The sequence below is a fragment of the Aotus nancymaae genome, unplaced genomic scaffold (assembly GCF_030222135.1).
Source record: "Aotus nancymaae isolate 86718 unplaced genomic scaffold, 86718_ANA_hifiasm-v0.15.2.pri h1tg000099l, whole genome shotgun sequence".
Taxonomy (NCBI): domain Eukaryota; kingdom Metazoa; phylum Chordata; class Mammalia; order Primates; family Aotidae; genus Aotus; species Aotus nancymaae.
In genome coordinates, this window is record NW_026988514.1 from 8395290 (window position 1) to 8413457 (window position 18168).

The following is an 18168-nucleotide window of genomic DNA, read 5'->3' on the forward strand; positions in this document are numbered from 1 at the left end:
CCCAAAGCAGTTATGAGCAATGCTCTTCAGTTAGCCTCAGGCGCATTTTTCTGCATCCCTCAACTCACCCCCTTCAAAAATCATTTGGAAACAGCAAAGTACCACCCAAAGTAACTGGGATCATTTTTCTTTACCCTCATATGTATATGATAATTCACAGTTTAAAAGTCCTTTCCCAGATACTATCTGGCTTAACCCTCATGATAGCCCACAAGAAGGAGATGAAGGTCTCCACTTCACCCACAAAAAGAGTGGGGCTCAGAGAGGTCCAGAGATGTGTCTGAAGCCACACAGCCCATAGGTGGCAGGATGTCATTACAAACCAGGGCCTCTGGGCAAGCTTGCGTGGTTTTTCCTCTCCCTACCATTATGACTATGAGGGAAGCTGATGTGCTGGGTTTAGGGGAAAGCCCAGACTTAGCATATTTTACCATCACACACACTCCTGAAGGGCTAAGGGCCAATCTCTGATTTACCTCAAAATTGCAAAGGATGTGCTGGAAGATACCAGTGTTGGTGACAGCAGATGACGTGAAGCCCAGCTCCACAGTGCCAGCCACTGAGAGGAGCAACTGAAAAATTCGATGGTTCAGGAGGGAAGCCTTCTTCCTCAGGAGGAACGCCATTATCTGAAAAGGTTAACACAAAGCAGTTTCCTCATGAATGCATCATTAGAGCTCTCCCTTCACCCACGTGTTCCAGTCCAGTCAGCAAACCTTCTGCTCTCTGCTGCTACCATCCTTCATTCCCATGTTCTCAGAAGAAAAATACTCATTAACTTCTGTGGCCACTTTGCTGACAGTGTCCACTTTTCTGTGCTGTGACCTGACTTCTCACTGGGACCTTTGCTTTCCCTGCATCTCTTCCATGTTTCCAGAATGCCACTCTCTCCTGGTTTTCTCTCACACTTCTCAAGCCTCCTTCTCATTTTCTGTTACTGGATCCTTTATATGCATAACCATCCCACAAATGCTGCATTTATGGGAAGCTACCACCTGCCCATGAGCCTGGCTGCACCCAGCCAGATGTGCCTGTCAGTTGCATCAGCCCCTGGGAAGCCAGCAACGTGTAGCCTCCCTCCCAGCATGGAAGCACTTGGGTCTCGGTGTACGTTTGGTGACCCAGCTTGTCTCAGACTAAAAAGATGGGTCCCACCAAGACTCACATCTCTGTTGACTCAGCCCCACATGAGTCAGTCTGCTCAGCCATCCACTAGCATCTGAGTCACCTCATCCGGAGTTTCAGCCCCTTCCATGCATGGCTTCATTCCTCATCCTTGGCTCCAACACAGCCTGTCCTCTCTCCCTGTCCTCCCAGACATGTTCTTGCAATGTGCCTTTAAGAAGCCTTGTTGGTGATCAGAAAACACTCATTATGTTTCCAGACTGTTCTTTTATATATGCATGAAATCTCACACCAAGACATAATTGGAATGGCTAAAAGTTACATGAGAAAACATTTAGGTTGACCGGCTTCACTTTACATCAAATAGTGTCAAATGTCAAAGTGACATTTGACACTCAGTTGGGCCTGGCAGTTCAACTCTGTCTTTCTAATAAGCTGTATTTTCTTATCCTAAAGATCATGGTTTCATTGCTTCTCCTCTCTTCTAACCTCTCTTCCTCTCTCGCACCTGACCTCATACTTTGCTGAGAAGATAGAACCCATCAGATATGAACACTCTCTCTTCCCACCACCAAATTCACAAATACATGTGTTGCGTTTCTTCCTGTTGCAAGCAGAGTCTCCCATCCACCTGGTCTCTGGATCCCACTGGCCACCATCCCAAGGACACTGCTCTTTGGGACAACTGTTCTCTCCAGACTTCCAGTTCCCCAACCCTGGATCTCTTTCTCCCATGTACAAATATATTCTAGTATTTCTCATTTTAAAAATAACCCTCCCTCCATCCCTAGTCCCTGTAGCTCTTACGCAGCTCCTCCTGTTCACAGGCAAACTTCTAGAAAGCATTATCAACACACCCTGGCTCCATGTGCTCACCTTACATTCTCTTTTCAGCCTATATCAGCCGGCCGCTGCCTCTACCTGGCCACCTCCCTCAGAAAGGCCACCGGGGACTGCCAGGTGAGCAAATACAAAGAGGACGTCTCCATCCTTAGTTTGTGCTGTTCTTTATCAGCATTCAGCATGGTTGGACCATACCCGCCTTCTCAAAACACGTTCTTTTTGCAGATTCCTTGACATAACTGTCTTGGTTTCTCTTCTCTCTTGCTTCTCAATCTCCTTTACTGGGTTTTAATCATAATCCCAGGTCCATGTGGTTAGCTCCTCAACCCTCTCCTCTCTCTACAGCTTCTTTTTGGCGATTTCATCCATTTCCTTAGATTAAATATCATCATGACGGGATGACCCTCATATTTATGCCTCATGCAGACTGCCCCTGAGCTACAGAGCCTTCTCTCCCACATAATACTTCACTTTCAATGTCTCACAAATATTTCCAACTGAGCATGTCCCAGCACCTCCCTTCCTTCAGGCAGGCAGCCTGCTGGACTGCCCTGGCTCCTTTCCAGCACCATCTGCCCAGGCTGCTCACAGATCCTGAGACTCCCCAGGTCAGGATCACAGGTTCCTATCATGTCAGATTCTATCTCAGCCCCTGCTTGAACCTCATCCCCATGCTGCATCTTCTCCACTGACATCAAGTGGTGTTCTAACACATCGGTCAGTCCATTTCCCTATCCCAGCCTTCCTGTGATTGCCCATCACCTGAGACAGAACGCACACTCCTCACACTGTCAAGATTATGACTCTCTACCCTCCATCCGGCGTGCTATGCACAGCTCCACAACCATCCTCTCCTTCTAGCCCTGTGGAGGAACCCGGACCAGATCCTGTGAGTGTTTTCATGTTAGTCTGGAACAGTATCCTCCTTCTTCCCCATATTAAGAACATCCATCCTATCAAACTCAGCTGACTACTGCCTAGTCTGAGAAGAGGCTGATAAATCAGTTTGACAGAAATAACAGATAGGAAGGTTTATGCTCTCCCACCTAACCAGTAACCCAGCAGATGAGTCTAGAGTAAAACCTAAAAACTGATGAAATCCACTCCCGAGCAAGCCACTTAATTGAAGACCCCTGTTTTCATTCATGGATTCATTCCCACATCCTCACTGAGCACTTACAATCTATGGCATGTTTTTAGGGCACAGCAATAAACAAGCAGGACACATGTCCTTATGGAGCACGTCTGGGGGTGAAACAGACACAAACGTGGTGACACGGAAACAGACATCGTGCAAATGCATGTGCAGGTTACAAAGAAAACAAAGCGAGCAAAAGTGCCTAGGAAAGGATGAGGGAGGGTGGAGTTTGCATTTTATAAAGAGTGGGCAAGGAAGTAAACAAACAACAACAACAAAAATCCTCTTTCTTCATTTAAAGCTGCCATTTCCCACCTCTCTTGACACCCAGCTTCTCCTGATTTTCCCCAAAGACATAAATATTAGAAATGTTTCATTTGTAAAGACAGAGTAAGTTTTAAAATTTTCTTCTTCTGCCTTCCTGTGTAAATGTACAATAAATCTCTGAATCTGATGAGTTATTTACTCAAAGGAGGTATCTGAGAGACTCTCTCTCATGCTAACAGTATTTTTCTGTCCACCTTCTTGGATGGTAAGTCCCATGAAGACAGGGACTAAACCCATCCTGTTCACCTCACATCCCTAGTGCCTAGCACAGTGCCTGGTCTTAGGAAGCATTTGATCAATTAAGTTGAGTAAAGACATTCCATCCACGGGCCACTCCTTATCTCCACCATCTCTTCCTGGAAAGCTCAGCCACCCCAGTCTCCAGGGTACCTCTTGATGAGCTTCCTTTTTACAGAAGCTCTTTTTGATCCCTCTACCTACATGTGACAATATGCGCTTATGTGCTTTTGTGGTAGACAGTTTCTTCTCTCAAGGCGATGTTCTCATTCCTGAACCCTCACTGAGAGCTCACTGCACCCACCCCCCAACCCTGGGACTGGGCAATGAAACCACGGTGAGCCTGAGGTAGTCTGAACTTTCTAAGCAGCTCAGAATTTCTGAGAAGATAGCCAGGTAGCCAGGAAGTCACAGAATATGTAGTAATTCTTGAAGTGAATCTTGGACACTGATTGCATTTTTATTTATATTAAAATCATTTTGGTTCTTGTTTTATTTTATCCTTCTAGATACACCCATGAGGGCAGGAACTGATGTGTGCCTTTTTAAAAATGTTCACAATAATTATTAAAATCCTTAGCCACAGCACATATCCTTGTGCTGTATTGAAATAAATCCTACTACTAACCTTTAACAGCATATTCAAAGGAAAACCGCGTACCAAGAGCTCCAGTTCTTGAGTTTTAGCATAAACTCAGACATATCCATTCACTCATTCCCAAAATATGTACCAAGTGTCTTCATGGTGTCAGTAATACACCAGCAAAGAGTAAAAAATACTAGGATCTTTAGAAGATTCCAGTAGAGATATGCAGACTGATCATCCCAGTGTGGGTGGGAGAGCAGTTAAAATGGGGCATACCCACAGCGCCTGGGGGGCCAGGAGATAGCCACATGCTCAGCTCGGGGAAGAGAATGCTGCCTTTGCTATTTGAGCTTGATCTGGAAAGACAGAAGGAATGTGGCGTGGGGATAGAAAGGAGAGGTGATCCAAGCAGAGGCCACAGGCACACAAAGCCATATGCTGCTTAATGATCCGAGAAGGTGCAGGATTTGGGGAGGTGAGAGCATAGGCTGAAATGTTGGGGCTGGAAGGAAAGGTCCGTGGGCAGTTTTGAATGGCTTTGGAAACCTGTCTAAGGAGTTTGGGATATGGTATCAGTAATCAGATGCCTTTGAAGGTTTTACACACAGGAGTGGCATCGTCAGATCTGTGATGTGGGGCATCGGTAGGCTACTAGGGACAGGCTGGGGAAAGGGGTCACTATCTAGCTGTGGCAGTAGTCCAGGCAGAGAGGGAAAGTGCCTGGAAGGCCATCACACAGCTTTCTTCTGCTCAGACCCTGTAGCCAGAGACACAGGAGGCTTTGCCCCAATCACCCAGAGCCCCCACACCAGAAGAAGCCTCCACTGCCCATGAGACCCGTGACATGGCCCAGACTCCGACCTTGTCCCTGCCCTCCTAGTTCCTTACCTGGCCGCCTCCCCACCGTGTGAGAAGTTACTCGAAGGCAGCGGCCATGTCTCCTCTGACTTGACCAATTATAAGTAGCAATGACAATCACAGTAAGCACGTGCACAGCAGGTCCCCTGTGCAGGCGCTCCTCTAAGCTCCGAACACACATGAACTGAGTCATCACAACCCTGCAAGACAGGTGCTTTCATATCCCCACTTTACACGTGAGGGAATTGAGGCACAAAGAGCTTAAGAACTAGAAATGACTAACATTTACCCAGCACTTATTCTGGACCTGACATAATTCTAACCTCTTCGCTTGTGTGAAATCATCTCATCCTCACTGGAACCCTATTACAGTCCACATCTTGCAGGTGGGGAAACTGAAGCGGAGAATATGTAACTCATCTAAGGTTAAATAGCAAATTAGAAGAAGAAATGGGATTTAAACTCTGGCAGTCTGCTCTGCAGCCTGGGCTCTCAGCCACCATGCTACAGACAAGGTGGGGAGACCACTGCAAATGACATTGGAATTTCTCATTTAGAAGGGCCAGAAGCCACAGCTAGATAAGCATCCCCATCCAGAGCAGAGCTCTCGGCTGGTTGTTGCCTGCCCCTCCTCTGCTGCAAAGATGCTGGTCTCAGAACCCAAGGGCTTTCAGCTCCCTTTCTCCAGAAGTCACCCTGGAGGGAATGCCACTGGGGCAAGCAACGCTCATCCCTGTTCCCTGGGGATGACAGCCCTTTCAGGAGTCCCAGTTCCAGGTGGGAAAATGGGATTACCTGGTACCCACAAATGTGCTGCATCAGGAAGTCACACATGGCATTACTGGTCAGGACCGAGTGCAGAACTTTCACAGCTGCATACATGGTGTGGTCATCTGTTGCTAAGGAGATGAGGCCCAGGAGGATGGCGGGCCCGCCAATGAAGTCCAGGCTGCTGGCAGCAGGGCTAGAGTGGAACACCCTCACCCCTGTGTGGCATAAAAAGGGCATTTTATCAACACATCACAGCTTCATTGCGATGGGAAATGCCCCGACAGCATATGAGTGCCAGTGACCTGCCAGTGCCAGCATCCACTCACAGCCAGAGGGGCCTGTGCACCTGGGACAGGCTGGGAGAAAGAGCAGGAGACTCTGAAAGTCTTAGGTGGCTGGGAGATACTGTGCTAAGTCCTTTCTTTGCCATCAGAAGACTGAACAGCCCAGAGTATTTCAGATTACCACCCTGCGCCTTCACTCCAGAGTGCTGGATAAACCAGACCCCTGAGCCTCAGTATCCCTATTGCTCTGACAACCTCTGGCTCTTGCCTGTCCTCTAGATCCTGCTAGGGAGGACACTTGCACCAACTTGTTGCCTTGCTCTTGCTCAGTTGAAGGGTGACCAGCAGTTTTCACCCAAACAACCACAACCAGTGCTTCTGCTCAAAAGGCCCATTGTGCTTACTAGATAAGACAGGCTTCTGTTGTGCATAGACAGCAGCTTGGTTAGTAGCTGAGCTCACTACTCATTGCCAGATGTGGCCAGGTGAACAGACCCTCATGCTTTCTGGGAGGCTAGCTCTTTCGCTGGATTCACTCCCAACTCTGGTCCTCCCCACCCTGGTTCTCTGGCACACTCCATCCTGCCCCCACTCCAGAACCCCAGGGTGCACAAGCCATGACAGCACGAACCTTGCTTCCCAAATAGTGACAAAGCTTCCCAGCTGAACATACCAAATTGACCTACAGCAACAGCTCCAATGGTCCGCAGAGACCCTGACAGGTGGCCAGCACAATTCCTCAGCAAGAACACGGGCACGGCATTGTCACGGGATGAAATGTTCATCTAGAGAAATGAGCAGCTATTAGTCCTAAGAAACTCCTGCAAAAGAAGCGTTGTCCAAGAGCTCCTGGAGGGCAGGCCTTCTGGGACCTGGCCCAGTGCTGACACTCCATTAGCAATGATCAGTGAATGAATAACAATTGAACCAATGTCAGGGGATTGAAGCCAAAATTCAGGCTCATGCATTCTGCCTCCCAAGCTGTGGCTGAATTGTAAGTGAGCAGCTTCAGTTACACAGTCTGAGCCACCAGTGTCCACGTGCTTACAGTGGGGTGCTAGGAAGAGCAAAAGGGACCCAAGGACAGTTTCAGATGGAACAGTGCTACCAAGGTGAAGGCTGCCACCTTCTCAATCTAGGGTTGTTCAGGCTCTGCGAGCCCAATCTCTACAGATTTCAAAGGGGCAAGAAGATAGGAATCCTGGCCTCCTGCATCAGAAAGTGGTGTGTTGCTGCTAAGGCACAACTTTCATGATCAACAGGACCTAGCTCCTGACTCCCCATCCTTTGGGGATACCCTCTGTCCATGATGGTGAAAAGAATATAAACAAAACAGCAACATTTCATCAGTGCTAAGCAAAAGAGCTCTTTATGCAAAAATTTAGAAGTAAATCTAATGGCATCCCCATCTACAAACATATCTCCTTGTTGTTTTGAAAATTTACTGTTTTTTGTTTGTTTGTTTGTTTGTTTGTTGTTTTAATCACAGCAATGCTGGGTGCTGTGACTCATATCTATAATCCCAACTACTCAGGAGGCTGAAGTGGGAGGATCACTTGAGTCCATGTGTTCAAGACCAGCCTGGGCAACATAGAGAGATCCCATTACTAAAAATAAAATAAAAAATTAAAATAAAATAAAAAATCACAGTAACTCAAAGAACATTTTCCAGTGTTAGTGGGTCATTAACACCCAGAACAAGGGAAGCTCAATAGCGTTCTCAATGTTGCAAAGGTATTTAAAATATGTAATTTGTTGTTACTCTTTTATTTATTGTATTTCTTCTGAATAATTATCAATAAAAGGCTTAGTCTTGGAGTGCTGAGGCTTAGGATATTTCAACAAACAAAGTGGGAAACGTGTACATGTGTAACCATCTACACACGTGCAAACACGAATTAGTTGACGTAAGCACTGAAAGCTAAAGCAAGCCATGAAACCAAGAGTCCCACAGAGAGTAGCACGTGAAGTTAGAAGATGTACCTCTTTGGAGATCAGGCGACTGTCCACCTCATTGTAGGCATTTCTGATGTCCGCTATGCTGGTGATAGAGGAGCTGGCTATGTGAAGTCCAAAAGAAACCCTTTCTTCTGCAACAAGGGGCGTGGCTTCACTGTCTGGGTCCTCCCCTACAACAACACATCTTTGTTTCTAGTCACGCTTTACAGAGCAGGAAATTAATCTTCATACAATTAGATAATTAAATATCTCTGTCATACAGCAAAGTAATCAGTGAGAGGACGTTTGTATGTTGTCATATTACATGTTTCTGCACATTTTATGTTTGCATGTGATTTGTTTTTCCCTCTTCTCAGATGCTTATAGAAAACTATGGGTTGGGTATGGTGGCTTGCGCCTGTAATCCTAGCACTTTGGAAGGCTGAGGTGGGTGAATCACTTGAGGTCAGGAGTTTGAGACCAGTCTGGCCAACATGGTGAAACCTCATCTCCACTAAAAATACAAAAAATCAACTGGGCATGGTGGTACATGCCTGTCGTCCCAGCTACTCAGGAGCGAGACTCTGGAAAAAAAAAGAGAAAGAAAGAGGGAAAGAAAGAGAGAAAGAAAAAGAAAAAAGAAAAAAAGAAAAAGAAAGAAAGAAAGAAAGAAAAGAAGAAAACTGTGAAGAACTCTCCCAAGATTTGTCTTACCGTAAAATAGAGGCACTCCAGGTACAAAACTACCAGAGCTTAAAACATCTATCAAGTATATAACCTCACTCCCTAAAACCAAAATGTTAAGTGACAAGAAACCTGACCTGAAATAGGCTGAGCTGAAATGTCTAATTTTCAATGAGCTGCACAGCCATGGCAAACATCCCAGTTTGAATTAACATACTGGTCTCTAAATCAATGAGAGCCAATGTGCTAGTAGAGAAGGGTGGCATGAATGCAGAATTCGTGAGACTTTGGCTTTAGACCTGACCTCGTCCCATTGCTCTGGCCAGTGCCATTTGCCACAGGAAATGAAATTCAGACATCATGGGCCTGGAGACGGAAATGCTCAACAGCACTCAATCGCCCTTTAGTATACACAGGTCGCTGTATATAGATTCATTTATCATTCATTTCAGATGGGAACTGACCCCTTTGACTTGACAGAGCACAGAGGGCAATGCTCCCTGCTTGAATAACCAACAATCAATAATGAAAATGTGGATGTTTTGTCTGCCTGTTTAATAATTGAAAATACCGGTATACTTTAGTTAAAAAGCTTCTTCATTAAAAGCAATGTAGCTTATTTATCTCATTCTCTTATCTCTTTCTTTGCTGATGGTATTGCCCAACCCACCTCTCCCCCATTAGATGCTTTGGAGTTGAAATCTAAAGATATTGTCATTTCCTTTCCTGTGACATTTTCTGCTGGGTTGTAAATATATAATGATCCAATTACAGCGGTCTTCCCTAATGACTGACCTTAACACTGAGCTTATTCTTTGCAAATATGCTATAAATAACCAGATGTCCATTTAAAAACTAATATCAGCAAGAACATTGTAAATCAAAACACTTCATACCTTGGACATGCACAGCTTGGAAGTTACCACAATATCTTGGGCCAAGTTTGTTAATAACTTCCAGAGTTTCCATTGAAATGGCTTCTTCGAAGAGGTATGTGGGACCAAGACGCCAGATTAATGAAGACTTTTGTTTCCAAACTCGAGGGGTAGCAATATATCCATAAACATCCACAAATGAGGATGGATCCATAGAAAGGAAAGGCCCTGGTAGGGCCTGGATGTACAACATCTGTCAAAATAAAAAGGACGAAAGTGAGTGGTATTTGGTCTCAGAGTTAATCAAGTCAATACAAAGTGATATGACATGATGCATTTTACTCTCATCTCAAACTAAAAATGTATTTTATCTAAAAATTAAATTATAATTCTCAAATCTGAGAAGTATGCAGAAAAACAAGTTATGAAATGTAAGAAACTGACACTGTCCTTTTGAAAATAAATTTGATAAAAATATTAAGAAACACAAAAATGTCCACTTTTTTATCTCAGTCATTCTACTAAGAATCTAAATGTCTAGTATTAGCAAATGAATAAAATTTTATGTATGAAAATTAATTACATACATACAGTTTGGAAAGGAAGAAATAAAACTGCTTCTATTTTCAGATGATATGTCCATGTGGAAAGTTCCAAGGAATTATTTTTAATGTCCTACAACTAATAAGTGAGTTCAGCAAGGTCACAGGATACACAGTCAATACATAAAAATAAATTTTATTTTTGTAGGCTAACAGTAAACAAACAGAAACTAAAATTAAACACAATACCACTTACAATTAAGCACAAGCAAATGAAATACTTAGTAAGACATGTACAGGTTCTGTATACTGAAAATTCCTAAATGATGATGGAAAAAGTCAAAGAAGATCTATATAAATGGAGAGACATACCAGGTTCATGGATAAAAAGACTATAGTAGAGATTTTATTTCTCCTCAAGTTGATCAAAAGATATAATGCAATCCCTAACAGAATTCCAGCAAGGATTTTTTTGTAGACATAAACAAGCTAATTCTAAAATGTATATGGGAAGGCACAGGCCCTAGAATAGCTTAAACAATTCTGAAAAAGAAGAATTAAGTTGGAGGCACTACTCTAATAATGACCTATTATACAGCTATAAAATCAAGATAGTGTGACATTGGTATAAAGATAATCACATAGATCAATGAAACAGAATAGAAAACCCAGAAATAAACTTATATAAGTATGCTCACCTGATTTTTGACAAAGATGCAAAAGTAATTCAATTGGGAAATAACAGACTCCTCAACAAATGGTACCGGAGCAAGTGAACATCCATAGGCAAAGAAATGAACTTAAGCCTTTTACCTTATACAAAAATTAATTCATAATTGATCACAAACTCAAGTGTAAAATGTAAAACTAGAAATCTTTCAGAAAAAAATAGGAGAAAATCTTCAGGATCCCAGGCTAGGCAAAATATTCTCAAACGACACCAGAAGCATGAGCCATATAAGGAAAAACTAATAAATTATACTTCAGCAAAACCAGAAACTTCACCCATGTGAAAGAGGATTAAAAGACACACTACAGACTAAGAGGAATTCTTGAAAATCATGTATCTAACAAAGGACTAGAATCTAGAATATATATATACACACACACACACACAGACAGACATATATATTTTTTTAAATCCTTAAAACTCAACAGTTTAAAAAGCAAACAATGTGGCTGGGTACAGTGACTCATGCCTGTAATCCTAGCACTTTGAGAGGCCGAGGTGGGGAGATCACAGGGTCAAGAGATTGAGATCATCCTGGCCAACATGGTGGAACCTGTCTCTACTAAAAATACAAAAATTAGCTGGGTGTAGTGGCACATGCCTGTAGTCCCAGCTACTCGGGAGGCTGAGGCAGGAGAATCACTTGAACCCAGGAGGCAGAGGTTGCAGTCAGTTGAGATCATGCCACTGCACTCCAGCCTGGTGACAGAGTGGGACTCCGTCTCAAACACAAACAACAAACAAACAAACAATGCAATTAGAAAATGGGCAAAAAATATGGATGGACATCACTAAGGAGAATGTACAGATGGAAAATAAGCACAAGAAAAGATGACGTTCAACCTCATTAGCCATTAAGGAAACACAAATTTAAACCACAGTGAGGTAGCACTACACAACTATCATAATAGCTAATACAAAAATAGTGACAACACTAAGTGCAGAAAAACCCTCACTCATCCACGCTGGTGGAAATGTCAAATAATGCCATCACTCTCAAAATAGTTAGGGAGTTTCTTATAAAACTAAACATTCAATTACCATAGAAACCAGCCATCGAACCCTTGGAATTCGTTCCAGAAAAATGAAGACTTAAATTCACACAAAAACCTGTACACAAATGCTCACAAAGCTTTATTTACAATAGCCAAAACCTGGAAACATCCCAAATGTCCTTCAATAAATGGCTAAACAAACTATGGCACATCCATACCTTGAAATGCTACTCAGAAATAAAAAAGAATGAACTGTGGATACAGGCAAAAGTTTGGATGAATTTCCAAGCAGACTTCCATATATTGCTGTGGCCACATTACAATGTTTCAGTCAGTGACCAAGCACATATGCAATGGTGGTCCATAAGATAATAATATCATATTTGTACTGTACTTTTTCTATGTTTAGAGTGTTATATACACAAATACTCACCACTGTGTTACAGTTGCCTACAGTATTCAGTATAGCAATATGCTGTCTGGGTTTGTAGCCTAGGAGCAATAAGTTATCCCATATAGCCTAATCGTTAGGTTAAATGAGAGGTTAAATGGACTAAGTTGTATTTAAGATTTTCTATACAGTGAGATCACACTATTTTTTTAAAGGGATAAAACTGAAACTACAAAATATGATAAAGTAGCAGGAGGGTAGCTAATCTTCTTTTCTCTATTTCTGAGCTATTTCAAAATGCATTTGTATTATTCTTATTACTATAAAATCACTATATATATTAATATGTTTATAAATATGTACAGTTGGCCCTACATATCTGGGGGTTCCATATCCTCAGATTCAACTAACTTTGGATCAAAAATATTTAGGAAACATAACAGTAAAAATAGTACTACAACAAAAAAAAATATAAATTAAAAATACAGTGTGACAACTATTTATGTAGCATTCACACTGTATTAGGTATTATGAATCATCTAGAGCTTAGTTAAGCATGCAGAAAGGTATGTATTGTTTATTTGCAAATACTACACCACTTTATTTAAGGGACTTGAGTATCTACACAGTTTCATGTCCAGGAGGGATCCTGGAGCCAATCCCCTGAGGAAACTGAGGGATGACTGTATTTTTCCAAATGAGAGTTTACATAATTTCAGAAATACTCTTTTTCACTCTACCAATTAAACGAGATTTTCAAATAAAAACAAATCAATTGTTCAGCCACCAAGCCTTGCCAGGAGTATGGTCTTCTGTGTCCTCTTCTCTCTGTGCTCGCAGGCAGCGTCCTCCTCTCTCTCCCACACTGAAGCACCACCCACCCCTCCAATCCACTTTGCCCTTCTCTTCCCACATTCCCAGTGTATGCTCACTGCACTATTCAGGTTGACTATGAAATGTCTAATGTCTCAGATCATTCCCAAATCGTTTTGCCCAATTCAAGCTGTTAAAATGCTCCATATCTTTCCACATTTATCTAAGTTTCCTTTGGCAATAAAATGAAAGGCTCAGCATTTTGAGAAGGGCTGTTGAACTAGTCAAACTAAGCTGAAGTTCTCACATCTTACTCTTGCCCAACAGATGTTTGCATCAAAACACGGGCCTTTATGTTTATCCCAGTTGAGTTTCATTTGCTGGTCCTGATCCAACTTGTTGAGATAATTTTGGAAAGCGGACTCCATCGGTCTTTAGCAACACACCACTCCCGACCTCCCTGCTGATGTCCCTGGGTTCAGCAGGTCCCCCAGGAAGGATGTTATTGCCTGTACAGATTCACCCAACCACACTACCAGCCAGTCCTGATCCTCCTGTGGCTGTACATTCAATTCAGTTCATCAAGTGTTTATTGCATGCTCACTGTGTGTCAGCCCCTATGCCAAGTTCAAGGAAGGTGCAAACATCAATAAGACATGCCTCAAGGTATATGAAGTATTTCACAGAATATCAACATATTCTGTGAAAGAAGACAATAGCAAGTGCACTTGGTGATCAAGCCTGAACAGATAAAAACAAAGGTATTGCAACAACAAAGACACCACACCTCCTATCCCAACTAATGTGATGGACTTCTGCTTCCTCTCCAGTGATGAGTCCAGCCCTGCTCCGTGACTCTACCTTCTGGATAAAAGTTATTAACATTTACAGTCACCAAATTGCACCTCTTTCCAATAGCACCCAATTCAGAACAGATGGGCCTCCACTTCTTTAAACCCACTTAAAACTCACCTAAAATAAGCCCAGATTCTGTAACAAGTCACTACTAACGCCTTACTACCCATAGGGTAGGAACTCTCTCACTATAGGCAGCTTAAATCTAATTTTTATTTTATGGTATATGTATGTTCCTGGAGGCCTTTGGTTTATAGGCATAAACAATTCTTAGCACCTAAAACATTAGCTAACATATAATAGATGCTCAAGAAATATTTAATGAGAAAAAAAAGAGAGAAAGGAAAGGAGGAAGGACTGACACTGTTAATAATTGGAGAAAAAGTTAACTATGTTTTGGAGGACCATATGTTTTTCAATGCTCCTATCAAACTCTTTCTGGTTGGCTGGGCATTGTGGCCCATACCTGCAATTCCAGCACTTTGGGAGGCCAAGGCATGCAGATTGCCTGAGGTCAGAAGTTTGAGACCAACCTGGTCAACATGGTGAAATACCGTCTCTACTTAAAATACAAAAATTTGCTGGGCATGGTGGTAGGCACATATAATCACAGGTACTCAGGAGGTTGAGGCAGGAGAACCACTTAAACCCAGGAGGCAGTGATTGCAGTGAGCCAAGATCACACCATTGCACTAGTCTGGGTGACAAGAGCGAAATTCTATCTCAAAGAAAAAAAAAAATCTTTCTGGTCACCACTGCCATTTTTTTGATAACAGAACTTTACCAGAAGATGGAATCAAATTCACCTATATGTGCCCCACAGAATTTAGGTTGTTCTAACCTAATGACTCTTAACCTGGAACAACTTTGCCTCCACTGGATACCTGGCAACGTCTGGAGACGTTATGGTAGTCATAACTGAGCAGGGTCGGGGGTGGGGGAATACTACGGCATTTAGCGGGAATCAAGAAACCCTGTGTGCGTAAGGTTCTCCATTCTGGCTGCATATTAGAATCACCTAGAAAATTTTATAAATATTAGTAAATTGTCAAATTACCTGACCCACAGAGATTCTGACAATTGTTCTGGGTGCAGCCTGTGCAAGAGAACTTTTAAAAACCTTTGCAGGTGATTCTAAAGTGCAGCCAGGTTGGCACGCTCCCCTGGAAGCTGTGTGAAAATCCAGCTGTACCTGCCCTCTGTGGCCTTCCAGGCCCTCTCCTCCTGACAATGGCTGCTGGCTCCTGCCAGCTCCATCTTCTTCCAGCTTCCTCTTGTGCCTGAGGTGTCTCTAAGTGACAGTCATGAGATTGCCACTGCAGCTATGCATTCACATTCCATTACCTTCGTCATGGTTCTTGCTCTAAATCTGGTGACACGTGATGGTGTCTGCACATGCTAGTGCCCAGCTCCTCCGGGGGGTGCAAAGATGAGCTGTGTTGGCCTCACCTGGGAGCTTCCTGGAAAAGTCATACATTAGGCCCTGCCCAGACCTCCCTGAGGAATTTGCCCCTTAAAATGAGAAGCTTTGCTTTGTTCATTCTGGAGTTTTCTGTCTTCATGAACATGACTATTCTTAGAGATCTGGACGTGCATCTTCCCTTCTGCCCTGGTTGTGTGGCCTTCAGTGCATTTTTTAAACATGTCCTTCTCATGTCTGAGCTCAGCCAAGTTTCCTGAACAGCAAGGGGGATTTCATTAGATGCCAACCCCACTAGCAACAAACAAACAAACAACAACAACACAACACAGAATGAAACGGAGGCCACTTCAGGGTCGCAGCAGGAGGTATGGTTGTGGGGCAAGTGCAACTTGGAGGAGCCATCTCACCTTGGCGGAGCCGATGACCTGTCCATTCAGACAGGTGGAAACTGTACAATGTCTTTTCATTTCCTTGGTGACAACCACAGCCAAGTGATGCCACTGACCACAAGCCAGGAGCTGGCCACACCGGACCTGAAGCTGGCGTCCTGCAGAAGGCTCAGAGTCATCCTCAGGTTCCATGACATCTGGAAGACAGCATAAACATTGAGTCTCACACGTGGTGCCACGCTGCAGCAACCCAGGAGAACAGGGAGGGTAGAGAGACATCAACCACTGTGGGCCTTGTACTATGGAGCCCTTAGCCCCTCCTCTCATGAAACATGACAATAGCAGCAGCAATCATTCTTTGAGCTCTTCCTTTGGGCCAGTTTTAAGCATGTTACAAATATCAACTTAGGTCATGTTCACAGCAACCCTGTGAGGTAGGTGCTGTCACATGCCCAATTTACCAACCTGAGGCACAGAGAGGTTGGGTGACTTACCCAAGGTCATGCAGCCAGGATTCAAACCCAGAAGCCAGGCTTCAGGTCTACCCCAACGTAGACTACCTCCATAGGGATGCCATCATGGGCCGAGTCCCAGGGGGTTGGATAGGTAGCTGTGCTGTGTACAAGGGTGTCAGCTACTCCCACTGTATTATAGAGCCTGTCACTATTTTTCCCTATGAAACAGTGACACTCTCAGGACACAGGAGAAGAACAAGTAGCTAGAATCCACTGGACTTTACCATCTCAGGAAAATGAGCCTGGAGAACAATGCTGGACTCAAAAGGGCAGAGCCAAGCCTAGCCTCTAGCACTGCCAAAGGAGGGGCTGCCCTGGGTGCCATGCCAAGCATGGGCCAGCCTTCTGGGTTTGGGGTTGAGCATATGTGGGCATGTCTGTAGCTGCTTTGGCTCCAGCTAAATTGTGTGTGTTCTTCACAAACCTTGCTCGGGAGAGGATGCAGCCTGTCTCCCAGCCCCGGGTCCCATTGTGACTGTTCTGCCAGGGCAAAGCTTCTGGAAAGCCACTGAGCACCACCTCTGAAGCTGTGCCAAGGGCTGGGGCCTCATTTGCCTGACAGTTACAAGCCTGGAGCCCAGGTCACAGTGAACCACAACAAATATTGTAGACCTTTCACCAGGTATGGAACTCAAGGGAATAATTTCAAAGGATGAGGAGAAACAGGAGGTCACCAGGCTTCAAATCACACCTGTGTTGAGAGCTTCTGACTTAGCCCCATTTCCCCCACATGTGGATGAAACTGGCTTTGGATTCCAGCACCTTACCCAGAGGCTGAAACTCCTTCTCTTCTGTAGAAACAACCAAAGAGAGGTCATCTGGGCAGAGGCTGACAGAGAAGCAGACAAAGGGCTGCTCGGTCCTGGCCAGGTGGCGCACCAGCGTCAGGAAGCGCAGTGGGTGGCCCTCAGTGGCAGCTCCGTGGCGGCCGATCAGGAACCAGCAGGAGAAGGTCAGGCCTCCAGGAGGAGGGAACGGTCTGGCGGTGCCTGGGTGGGAACACAGGCATGCTCTCAGGCTTTGTTCTGCCCTGCCTAGCAACTGTCGTCAGATTCACTGTGGTGCTGATCTAGCCTGGATGCAGCACCTACTGGGTGCCTTGCCTAATCACCAGTTATCTCCTCCCCATCATGGCACTCTGCCTTGCCAAGAGAGCAGAGAGGACCTCAATCTCCCTGAGGTCCGTCACATGTGGGCCCCAGGTCAGCTGATCTACAGCAAGGCAGTGTGTTCTGTGGGGTAGAGGACCTTGGCCTAGCTCAGCTGAACCTTGGATAGGAAAGAGCGCCAGTCTAAGGATGCCATGTGCCCTCCCATCCCATAACAGGGTTGGCGATACAGACAGGTCCTTTGTCCTCATGGAACAGGCAGGAGCAGCTGCTGTGTCCTCAGACTTGGTGCCAACTCACATGGAAAGAGGTCATAAAGGCAATGGCTCCCCAGCATCCACGCCCCCATAGAAACCCCAAACCCAATTCTCCTAACAGAGTGTGTGGCTCAGGCAGCATCAGGCGCTTGCACTGTCCTGCCCAGCAGGTTTTCAGCTGAGTGCAGTCCTGTGCACAGGGGCCACTTGCCGAAGATTTGTCTGTTCTCGATAGCCATCAGCCCAACTCATATTTCTCTCCAGAGAGAGATCTAAGGCGGATAGTGTCCATCTCAGCCTACATCAGTCACCAGCAAAATGAGCCAAACCCAGGCTCGGTCCATCAGTGTCAGTTGAGTCCCTAGCTATGGGCTGGACCCTTGGGAAGCCCAATGAACAGAACCCCTTTCTCTAAAAGAAGAGCAAAGTTGAAGAACAACTCATCTGCAGATACTCAGGACCAAAGGGAAGACTCATGTTTGC

The 18168-nt window shown here is 44.5% G+C and overlaps 1 protein-coding gene across 5 annotated transcripts in view; it reads right to left on the reverse strand.

The window, feature by feature from the left end:
• The window catches only part of WDFY4 (WDFY family member 4), a 297793-nt gene that overhangs the window by 186726 nt on the left and 92899 nt on the right, over positions 1-18168 (reverse strand). For all 5 annotated transcript variants that reach the window (XM_021672243.2, XM_021672242.2, XM_021672241.2 and 2 more), the window contains 7 exons: positions 17087-17308; positions 15823-16001; positions 9688-9919; positions 8153-8298; positions 6843-6954; positions 5910-6100; positions 477-629 (listed from right to left, as the gene is read on the reverse strand). In XM_021672243.2, the coding sequence (XP_021527918.2) occupies positions 477-629; positions 5910-6100; positions 6843-6954; positions 8153-8298; positions 9688-9919; positions 15823-16001; positions 17087-17308 (1235 nt within the window). The remainder of the gene's footprint in view (positions 1-476; positions 630-5909; positions 6101-6842; positions 6955-8152; positions 8299-9687; positions 9920-15822; positions 16002-17086; positions 17309-18168) is intronic.